This window comes from Aethalodelphis obliquidens, unplaced genomic scaffold, assembly GCF_003676395.1.
Source record: "Aethalodelphis obliquidens isolate GAN/ISIS:26980383/991018 unplaced genomic scaffold, ASM367639v1 scaffold11, whole genome shotgun sequence".
NCBI classification, from domain to species: Eukaryota; Metazoa; Chordata; class Mammalia; order Artiodactyla; family Delphinidae; genus Aethalodelphis; species Aethalodelphis obliquidens.
In genome coordinates this window covers 19,933,832-19,944,061 of record NW_020837955.1, presented here as the reverse complement: position 1 = coordinate 19,944,061, position 10,230 = coordinate 19,933,832, and the positions used below count along the sequence as shown (strand labels likewise).

At 41.3% G+C, this 10,230-nt stretch overlaps 1 protein-coding gene across 1 annotated transcript in view; it reads left to right on the top strand.

Moving 5' to 3' along the window:
- The first annotated feature begins 99 nt into the window (after positions 1 to 99).
- The window catches only part of ARL3 (ARF like GTPase 3), a 32,642-nt gene continuing 22,511 nt past the window's right edge, over positions 100 to 10,230 (top strand). The window contains exons 1-2 of the mRNA XM_027112472.1: positions 100 to 252; positions 6,911 to 7,054. Coding sequence (XP_026968273.1) covers positions 250 to 252; positions 6,911 to 7,054 — 147 coding nt within the window. The 5' untranslated portion in view covers positions 100 to 249. The remainder of the gene's footprint in view (positions 253 to 6,910; positions 7,055 to 10,230) is intronic.

Below are 10,230 nucleotides of genomic sequence, written 5' to 3'. Positions count from 1 at the left end.
GTTTTCACCATTCCCTGGGTCTTCACCAGCCTGCCGCAGCCTCCAGCCGCTCCAGCAGCCCGCCTGCGCAGTGGGAGGGCACATTGGCGCGCTTGCGCACATTGGGAAAAGAGGAGCTGGACCCCGCCCCGTCCTGCTGCTTTGCTCCTCCGCTGTGCGTACAGGGGACGTCGGGGGCGGTGCCGCAGGAGTTGCCCCTGGTAACGGGGGAGGCAGGAGGAGGAGGAGGAGGAGGGACTCGGCGGGAGGATGGTGAGTGTGGGGCCTGGGTCCCTCCGGAGCTGGTCGGTCACCCGCCTCCCTTCCCCAGGCCCAAGGCAGGGCACTGCGCTTAAAGACAGGAGGGGATGGATTGACGCTCAGCCTGCTGTCTGGGTCCTGGATTGGTTTCGGGGGGCGGCGGAGAGCCCCGAGTGTGGGCCCTGGAGGGAGATCTGGGCCTGGGGAGGAAGGCGGGGCTTGCAACCGGTCCGAAACTAGGGGAAGGGGCTGGAAGGGGCTGTGGAAGGGTGCGTGGTTGTCCCGGTACGGAGCCAGGGCTCCATCATTACTCTGGGGATGAGATGAGGGCGGATCCGAGGAGCTACGGAGAGCAGCCTCTGCACGCAGGCTTAGATCTTCCCGGGGAATCGGCCTCCCCGTGCCGCAGTAAAGTGGGGCTCGCCAGTGCCCGGCCAGAAGCGGGGAGAGGGCCAGCGCTACTGTCTTTGAGGTCGCGCCGGCGGTACCAGGGGAGATGGTAGCCTAGCTCTCCTCTTCCTCGGGATGTGCGGGCCTCTGGGGGGGAGGGTGCAAATCCCAGGACACAAAGAGATGCCGCTTGGAAAGGATGCCTAGTGGATTTTACGCCGTCTTGGTGTCTGCGTGGCGGGCGCGCTTCTGCAGTCCCGAGTTATTTATTTGCTGACGGTTCTGCAAGGTCTGGTTGTTGGTGATGACCAGTTTCCCGTTCAATACTTAATCCATGTCGGTGTAGGCAGATTTGCTGCCCGGTCCTTAGTATTTCCTTCGGACCTGTTGCAACCTTCCTTGGCATCTGACCACACCAGGACCAAAGGCCTTAATGTCAGTTTGGAGCAGATTAAAACTGGAGGGTGGCCATTCACTTGGGGCAAGACTTTTCTCTGTCGAACCAGATTAAATCTTTCCCAAATTGTAAATTATGATACGTGACATATTTGATTCTTGACACTCTGTTCCTTGTTGATTTCTCTGCAGTTAGTTGGAGGGTGTTAAAATGGAATTGAGTGGTTTTAGAACTAGTCAAAGAAAAAATTGATTTTGGAGCGTTTAGAGCAGGTTGGTTGGCTTACCAGCTGCAAAGAGCTAACACTCAAGCTTATAGTTACTTCCCTGCCCCAACTCCAGACGCTTTTTGACTTCTAGAAATGTTGAACCACTTCTGTTGACTTATGAAGTAAGAAGAAGCTAGATGTTCACAAGGAAAACATACATGTACATTTGGTTAGATAATCCAATGAGTACATTTTGATAGGAAAAAAATTTTGCAATTGATTTAACGTTGTCAGATCGCTAAAGAAGTAGAATTATTTGATCTGAAGTTGCCAATCATATTTCAACACTTGCTACATTGCAGTTTTGTTAACCTTAGGCTAAACAGATCTTTACATGTTTGCTTTTTATTAATCGTTTATACATGAGCTGTCCATTTAAAGGCTAACTTTTTCTCAACAAATGAGTACAAACATAAATATTTACACAGAAAATAACTAGAATTGAAATGAAAAAGGCATGCTAAACCAAGAGAGAAAGAGATTGCATCATAAATGAGAAACAGTTGGCTAACTTTTCCCAGTTTGTTTATCAATGTAGTGGACTGTGTAATTTTTATGATTGTTTAATTTATAATTACAAGTCACAATAAATTAACCACTGTCCTGTTTCCAGGTGCAGATTGACACCGTATACAACAAATTGACAGTGTATACAACACTGTTGTATACGACTGTTGTATTCAGTGATCAAGAGAGATTTTATTTTTTATTTTTCTCCTACCATGAACAATAAGAAATTAGGACAAATTATTCAGGATTCTTTATCTGATTTCCAAAATGCATTTTTTTTTCCATCTCCAAAAGTGTGAGCTATTCTTAGAACTGTAAGTGGAACATGGAATTTAAACGGTCAGTGGTGTGATTAAGTGTGTCACATCTGGTATCCCATGAGCCCCCGTGGTAACTGTGCTAGTAAAGAGTGAGTCCCGGGTTTATTTATTTTTGTAGTCCTTTAGCTATGACTAATACATATTTATTCTTTTTTTAATTTGGAGAACTGCAACAAAAACCCATTATTGGTTTCTCTGAACCCCTAGAGGTTCAGTTGTCTTACCCCTGCCTTAGGATACCAAGTCCTTGGTGAAATACTAAGATGACAGTAATTTTTGTGCATAACTAATCACTGTTATTTAATAGATGAGTCCTCCATTTAGGAATTATTTATGGAGTAATTTCTGTATATATGAACCTAGTGGTAGTTATCTAGCATGTTTAACATTTGAAGATTGTTCCCAAGATTATGTTTTCCAGTCAAAAATTGTCAGTGAAAAATATAAACACAACTACTGTTTTGAGTGCCCCCCATGTGCATGCTTTACATACATCATCTCACTTAATCTTCATAGCATTTTTCTTGAGATATAAATACTGTTCCCATTTTCTAGATGGAACTGTGCCGGAGGTTACACATAGGGAAGTTGAATAAAAGTCTATGAAACTCTAAAGCCCATAATGTTCTTTTCATTAGGACTCTGATGAAGTGTGAACCCACTCTTCCTGAGGAGGTGCCCGTATTTTGTTCCTCAGGAAACATTGTATCTATTTAGTAGAGATATAAGGAGAAAGAAGACAAAATTTGGGTGAGGTTCTCCTTATCAAAGCTATACGAGGGGCTTCCCTGGTGGCGCAGTGGTTGAGAGTCCGCCTGCCGATGCAGAGGACACGGGTTCGTGCCCCGGTCTGGGAAGATCCCATATACCACGGAGCAGCTGGGCCCGTGAGCCATGGCCGCTGAGCCTGCGCGTCCGGAACCTGTGCTCCGCAGCGGGAGAGGCCACAACAGTGAGAGGCCCGCGCACCACAAAAAAAAAAAGCTATACAAATATGCAGGTAAAAAAAAAAGAAGAAAGAATTAACCTGAAATACTGTATTTTTCTCCTGCTGATTCCAAGGAGAGACAACTCAAGTTTTCTAAATCATAAGAAAAACCAAGCTATAAATATGATATTCTGAGCCAGAGATAAAAAAGCAGTTTTTAGCACCCCCTCCTCAGGTCATATGACCAAGATTTAAATCAATCAGCTGCCGCTCGTTTTTAAATCACATGACCCAACTTTAAATCAATCAGCTGCTTCCCTGTACCTCACATGACTTGGCTTTGACTAGTAAGAAATGCAGAGGTATAAAAATGATGTTCTGAACAATAAATGGAAAAACAACATCTTAGAAAGTTTTTTTCTTTTCGAATGGACCATTCATTGCATACAGAATAAAGGATTCTCTTGTGGATTTCTTGAACTGTAAACATACACACACACACACACACACACACACACACACACACACACACAGCTATACGAATTCCTGGAAATTCATAACATCTCACTGGGCAGCACCAGGTTTTTTTGGTGAGGTAAAAGTAAATTGAAGTCAGTTCCATTTAAGCTAGGTATGGGGAGTGCATGTACCTGACAGCTGGTTTACTAATTTTAATACTTAATTTTCTTTTATTTTTGCGGTACGCGGGCCTCTCACTGTTGTGGCCTCTCCCGTTGCGGAGCACAGGCTCCGGACGCGCAGGCTCAGTGGCCATGGCTCACGGGCCCAGCCGCTCCGCGGCATGTGGGATCTTCCCGGACCGGGGCACGAACCCGTGTCCCCTGCATCGGCAGACGGACTCTCAACCACTGCGCCACCAGGGAAGCCCTTTAATACTTAAATTTTAGCTGCTCCTCCCAGTCACATATATTTTCCATATACCAACATATTCCTCTCTCCCTCTCCAACACCCTAGTTTCTTTGAATGACCTAGTTTGTATCATTTTAGGTCAGTGCACCGTGCTTCTGCCGGTAGTTGAGTTTAAGCTGATTTTGAGGCAGATAAAATGTCCATAGTCAACAGCATGTCTAGTCATGATTTGCCTATAGAAAAGTTTGTTTAAATGTTTTGTGGCTGAGTCAGACCACTTCTGTCCACCAGGGTGCAGATAACTTGTGTGCATGCATGCTGATAACGCACGATGCACAATTAACTAAAGTTCTTGTTTCTTAACTTGCCTCTATTTAATGTCATAGGAGTACACATCCTACACAGAGATCATATCTGTTTTGCTCACCATTGTACTTGGAGCATATTATGGGTGTTTAATATAAATGAATGAATGAATGGATGTGTTGACCAAAAATACACTAAAAAATCATTTCCTTGTATTTATACTGCAAAACTCAGCCCCATAATAAAATTAACTTCTAATGGCTGTCTCCCTTCGTTTGACATTAACTATAGACATATATGGATAGAAGCATAGAGTAGACTTATTCTGCTCTTTTGTCCAGCCTGTTAAATCAGCTTACTTTGTACCTTTCAGGCAGAACCCTGATATCTATAAATATCCTCTTCCCTATTTAGCAAACGCTAATAATCCTGTGATCCCCTCTCCTCAGGAGTTGGGTTAATGTGATGCTGTACTGTATTTGCATTTGTCTTGCCTAGACCATGCTTGAGATGGCATTTGTTATTTCTCTGGAAGAAAATATTAGCTGAACTTTCCATTTCTCTGTAATTTCATTTAAAGGTGCAACATGTGAAGTTATTGTTTCCTGATGAGGAAAATTGCTCATTGGAAATGTAGAAGTATTATTTTTTTATACTATTAGGTTTATAAAGTTTAGTTGTAGTTAGAATGTTTTCTTTCTCATCTGTGTTTTGCTTTTCTCCTTTTAAGACGAATAGAAATTATGTTTTTTAAATCATTCAATTTCAAATATAATGAGTGTGTAGAAGCTGTCAGCCTGCAGAAAGCAGTATTTATATATACTGATTTTTTTTGAAAGAGACACATGAGGAAAAACCTAAAACATTTATTTTGAACCTTGAAAATATTTTATAGAAAACAGATTCTTTCACAATGTCTACACTAGTAAATGATGCATGAGAAGAACTTTCTTAACCTGTACCATTGTTTAATGTACAAATGTGATAAATTCCAGTTGTTTTAGAATTTTATTGGAAAGGATAATGAGGACATCTAATCAGGAACCCAGGAGGAGTAGTACAATGTGTTTTGCCTGTTCTTAGCCTTTTTATATCACCAGTCCCCTAAGGAGCTCAGAATTCTAATTTTAACTGTTCTGAAAGGTGGTATTATAAATGAGTGATTGCAATGTAGCTAATAGAAGCCAGGGAGATTGCTCATAAACAGAGTTTTAAAAAGGAATGGTGTCAAATAATTCAAGGCTGGAGAAGATAAAAAACAAAAGAAAAAATATGCCATAAAAAAAAAGACTTGCTTAATCTTTTTTTGTTTGTTTGTTTCAAATCTATTCATTCTCTCTTCTCCAAATCTTTTGGAATAGAATTTGTCTGTCTTAAACTAAATGTTACATTTTATTGCTGACAGAAATTGAGGCATAGAGAGGTTAAAGTGGTCAGTGTGAATACAGTACTAAAAGGGGTAAACAGAGGGCCTCTGAAGCAGAAGGGAATTCTTATAATTGTGCATATTTGCATATCATTGTCTCAACTCTTGAAAATTATTTCACAGAATTATCATTTGATCTTAGTGAACAGACTGGTTTGAGTTATTTCCTGGTGCGATACGGATAAAAAAACATAACCATTTTATATAATTCTAAGACTCAGTTTGAAGGAATTTCCACTTGGGCTGGGAGATTAGATTATATGCCCTTTAAACTCTGGGATTCTTTGATTCTTGATGTAACTATGCCTCATTGGAAAATGATTGTCAGCCACAAGACAGAACAAATAACTATCTTGTAAGATTTTTCTTATGTTCTTAGCTAAAAAGCAGCATGGCTTATTTCCATCCATTAAAAGAATAATAACAACAAGAAACGGAAATATTAGATTACTAGTCAAAAATACCCTGGTTAAACTTTAATGTTTTTTTGCTTCCAGAATGACCTTTCAATTCCCTAATTTCTCTGTTGTATTAGATTCTTCATCTGAAAAACATAGATAATCTATACCGTGCAGCTATACTGTAAGGGTCATGTGAAAGTTAGAAGATGATAGAGTATTTTGAATGATGGAGTCTTAAACAAGAACTAAAATAAAGTCTTAAAAAGAGAGCCCAAGTACAATTTTCTACAACCTTTTGAAAAGTACCTTAGTACCTTAAAATCTTACATTAACTCGGGTGGGTAATTCTGTTTATTTCAACAGCTATCATATAGTGTCTAATAAGCGCCAGGCATTGTGGGAGATGGAAGCTATCTATAGTCCTTACACACAAGAAACTTCACTCTAGTATAAAGGAGAAAAATACAAAAATCAGTTCCCTACAGTCAGATATGATGGGTGCTCTGGTAGGATGCTCTGGTATATATATATATATATATATATATATATATAAAGGGCTTCAGGAATGGGAGTTGGTTAGTAGTACATACTTCCAGGAGATTTGGGGTGACTGTTAAGCTGGATTAATAGAAGGAGCAGGAATAAGCCAGGCTATTTATTAAGTTGCTGAATTTACTAAAGTATTTCTGCCAAAACTTATAAGCAACTGGAATAAATGACATTAAAGTGGAAAATAGTACTATAAGCTCTCCACAACCAAGAACTTTTTTCAAGGAGGAGAAGGCATTCTGATACCCAGTAATATCAAAGTCAGTGCCTCCAAAGTAATCTCTGTTCTTCATGGTTGTTCAAGGGCTTACTCTCAATTTTGCGCAAATTGAAAAGTGCACCAGACCAGGAGGTGAGAATCCTTCTCCTGGGCTTGGATAATGCTGGTAAGACCACTCTTCTGAAGCAGCTGGCATCTGAAGACATCAGCCACATCACACCTACACAGGTGAGCACTGCCTTGCCCCCGATGCTTGTGTGACACGTGGAAGATGGTAATAGCAATATGAAAGACAAATGGGAGATAGAGTTTTGTCCATTTGTAACTTTTGTTACTGAGAAAAGTCTATACAATTTTAAAATAACCTCAGATTTCAAAATATATCAAGAGATTCCATTTATGTGAGATACTTAGAGTTGTCAAATTCATAGAGACAGGAGAGAGAACAGTGGTTACCCAGGGGCTGGATGGATGGTGGTGATGGTTGCACAAGAGTGAATGTACTTAATGCCACTGAGCTGCACACTTAAAAATGGTTAAAAAGGTAAATTTTATGTTATGTATATTTTACAATAATTTTTAAAAAGAAATAATATAAATTTATATGTCTATACATAGCAAGATACAATCACTTCCCTCTGATCTAAGTAATTCCTTTTTAGAAATAGCTTTATCTTCTCTGATTTTGAAATTAATACATGTAGAAAAATACAGAGAGAGCATAAAGGAAAAAAAAACAGTACTGTGAGAAAAACCACTTTTAGTGTGTATTTTTCAGACTTAATAAATACAAATATATGTCTCTTTTTTTTTTTTTTTTTGGCCACACCATGTGGCTTGCAGGATCTCAGTTCCCTGACCAGGGATTGAACTGGGGCCATAGCAGTGAAAATCCAGAATCCTAACCACTAGGCCACCAGGGGACTCCCTCAACTTTTTAGATTTTTTTGGGTGGGGACTGATGGGGGTTGGGGGCCCTCGCCACACGGCATGCATGCGGGATCTCAGTTCCCCAACCAGGGATGGAACCTGTGCCCCCTGCAGTGGAAGGGTGGAGTCCTAACCACTGGACTGCCAGGGAAGTCCCTCAATTTTTTAAATAAAAAAACAATTACCTGTATTTTTTTTTTTTTTTTTTGCGGTACGCGGGCCTCTCACTGTTGTGGCCTCTCCCGTTGCGGAGCACAGGCTCCAGACGCGCAGGCTCAGCGGCCATGGCTCACAGGCCCAGCTGCTCCGTGGCATGTGGGATCTTCCCTGGCTCGGGCACGAACCCATGTCCCCTGCATCGGCAAGCGGACTCTCAACCACTGCGCCACCAGGGAAGCCTAATTATCTGTACCTGTATTTTTATTTATTTTTTAAAAAATTTATTTATTTTTGGCTGCATTGGGTCTTTGTTGCTGCGCGCAGGCTTTCTCTAGTTGCAGCGAGCGGGGGCTACTCTTCGTTGAGGTGCACAGGCTTCTCATTGCTGTGTCTTCTCTTGTTGTGGAGCACGGGCTCTAGGCGCATAGGCTTCAGTAGTTGTGGCACACAGGTTCAGTAGTTGTGGCTTGTGGACTCTAGAGCGCAGGCTCAGTAGTTGTGGCGCACAGGCTTAGTTGCTCCGCGGCATGTGGGATCTTCCTGGACCAGGGCTTCAACCCATGTCCCCTGCATTGGCAGGCGGATTCTTAACCACTGCACCACCAGGGAAGCCCTACCTGTATTTTTAAATCCAGCCTCATCAACCCTCCTCTTTCGTAGGGCTAAGCAAGCAACAAAGCACAAGGACGGTGGTGCTCCCAGCATGGATGTTGGAGACAAGTCCTGCCTGGAAGAACTCTAGTGGGTTTCTTTAGGCCTCCTTCCCTGCAGGAAATCCTGAGAGAGCTTGACCTTTGGCCAGGCCTTTGGGTTTCCTAACTAGGGGCAGCCCTGTTGGTCTTACTTTTTAAGTGTTTGAGCGTTAGAGGTTTTAGCAAAACCAGAGTTACTTACCATTTTCTGTCACTGTCCCGTGATAAGAACTTGGTGTCGGGTTTGAATGGCTGTGCTGGTGTGTGTACTTCACGGCCAGCGAGTCTTACTGATTCGCAGCTCTTTGCAGAAAAGTCATTTCAACTGCTACCAAATGAGCAATTTTACAGCTTCTGAACAAATTTAATGTATGGCCTGAGGAGGAGCAAATTACAGTAGTCTAGCCTAGAAGGGCTGAAAACACATATTAGTGTGTCAGGATTTCTGCCAGAAAAAGAAGGGCTAGGGGATTTTTTTCGCATTAGTGAGAGGCTGTCTCTCTCAAGAGCACCACTAAAATGAGGACGTCCACACTGTGAGCAGGGAAATGAAATCCTAGTTATGGACCCAAAGCTCCAATTCTAACTTTCAGGCTCTGTTTGTTATGTTATAGGTGACTCTGTTATTATGTCAAGGTTTCGTATTTAGTCTTTAAAAACACACTTTTATTGTGTTTTTGTTTTATATTAGAAAAAGTGATAGATGCTCATTGTAGTAAACTTAGAACATATAAATAAGTAAAATTGAGAAACTAGAAATCACCTATAATGCCCAGTCAGACATAACCACTGTTAACATTTGAGAATGTATCCTTTCAAGTTTTTTTCTTTGCCCATATATGGTGGGTATATTTAAAATAGAAAGTAAAAATGGCTCATACAGAGTATACTGTTTTGTATCATCTTTTCCACTTAATAACGTATCTTGAACATATTTCTACGTTGTTCTGTATGTAAATACTTATACAGTACACATCTCTAAATGTTTGCACCCATTCATTATTATTTCCGTAGAATAATTTCTTAGTAGATTTGTTGGGTCTGGTGACTTACAGAATTTTAAGGCAGCTGACACATATGGTCAAATTCTAGGATTTACACTTATTTATTCCCTCATCCCAGAAAGGATTTGTTGTTGCTGGGTCTGACATTTACTACTGTAGTTAAGCGTAGAATTTTTAAACGCATAAAAGGGGTTTTGTGAATGAGTCAGAATGAAGTGCGCTTTTACAATAAGCTTAAGCCACTTCCCTTAGGAGTTCTAAAACTTCTAATTTATTCAGTCATTGGCATTTTAGAGGAGCAGTAGTAAGCATCATCCCCTGTTGTCCTCTAGTGACTGTCCTCAGTGGAAATTGGGTGGCAGTGTTCCCGTACTGTTGCCCTGTGCCTTCTCCTTCTGCGTGAGGCAGTAGTGCTGGGGAGCTGCCAGAGGAAGCAAATGTTCATGGAGGCATCCCCAGACCCACTTAACTCCAGCGATTCTGGATGAAATGTCACTTCTGTGGGAGCAGGCTGTTGATGGGATTTTTCAAATCCTTATTTCATTGTGTCATTCTTGCAAGAAGATTTTTTTTAATCTTGCTCATAAAATGCCTTCTCTTCGAGCCCCAAAGGTCTTGT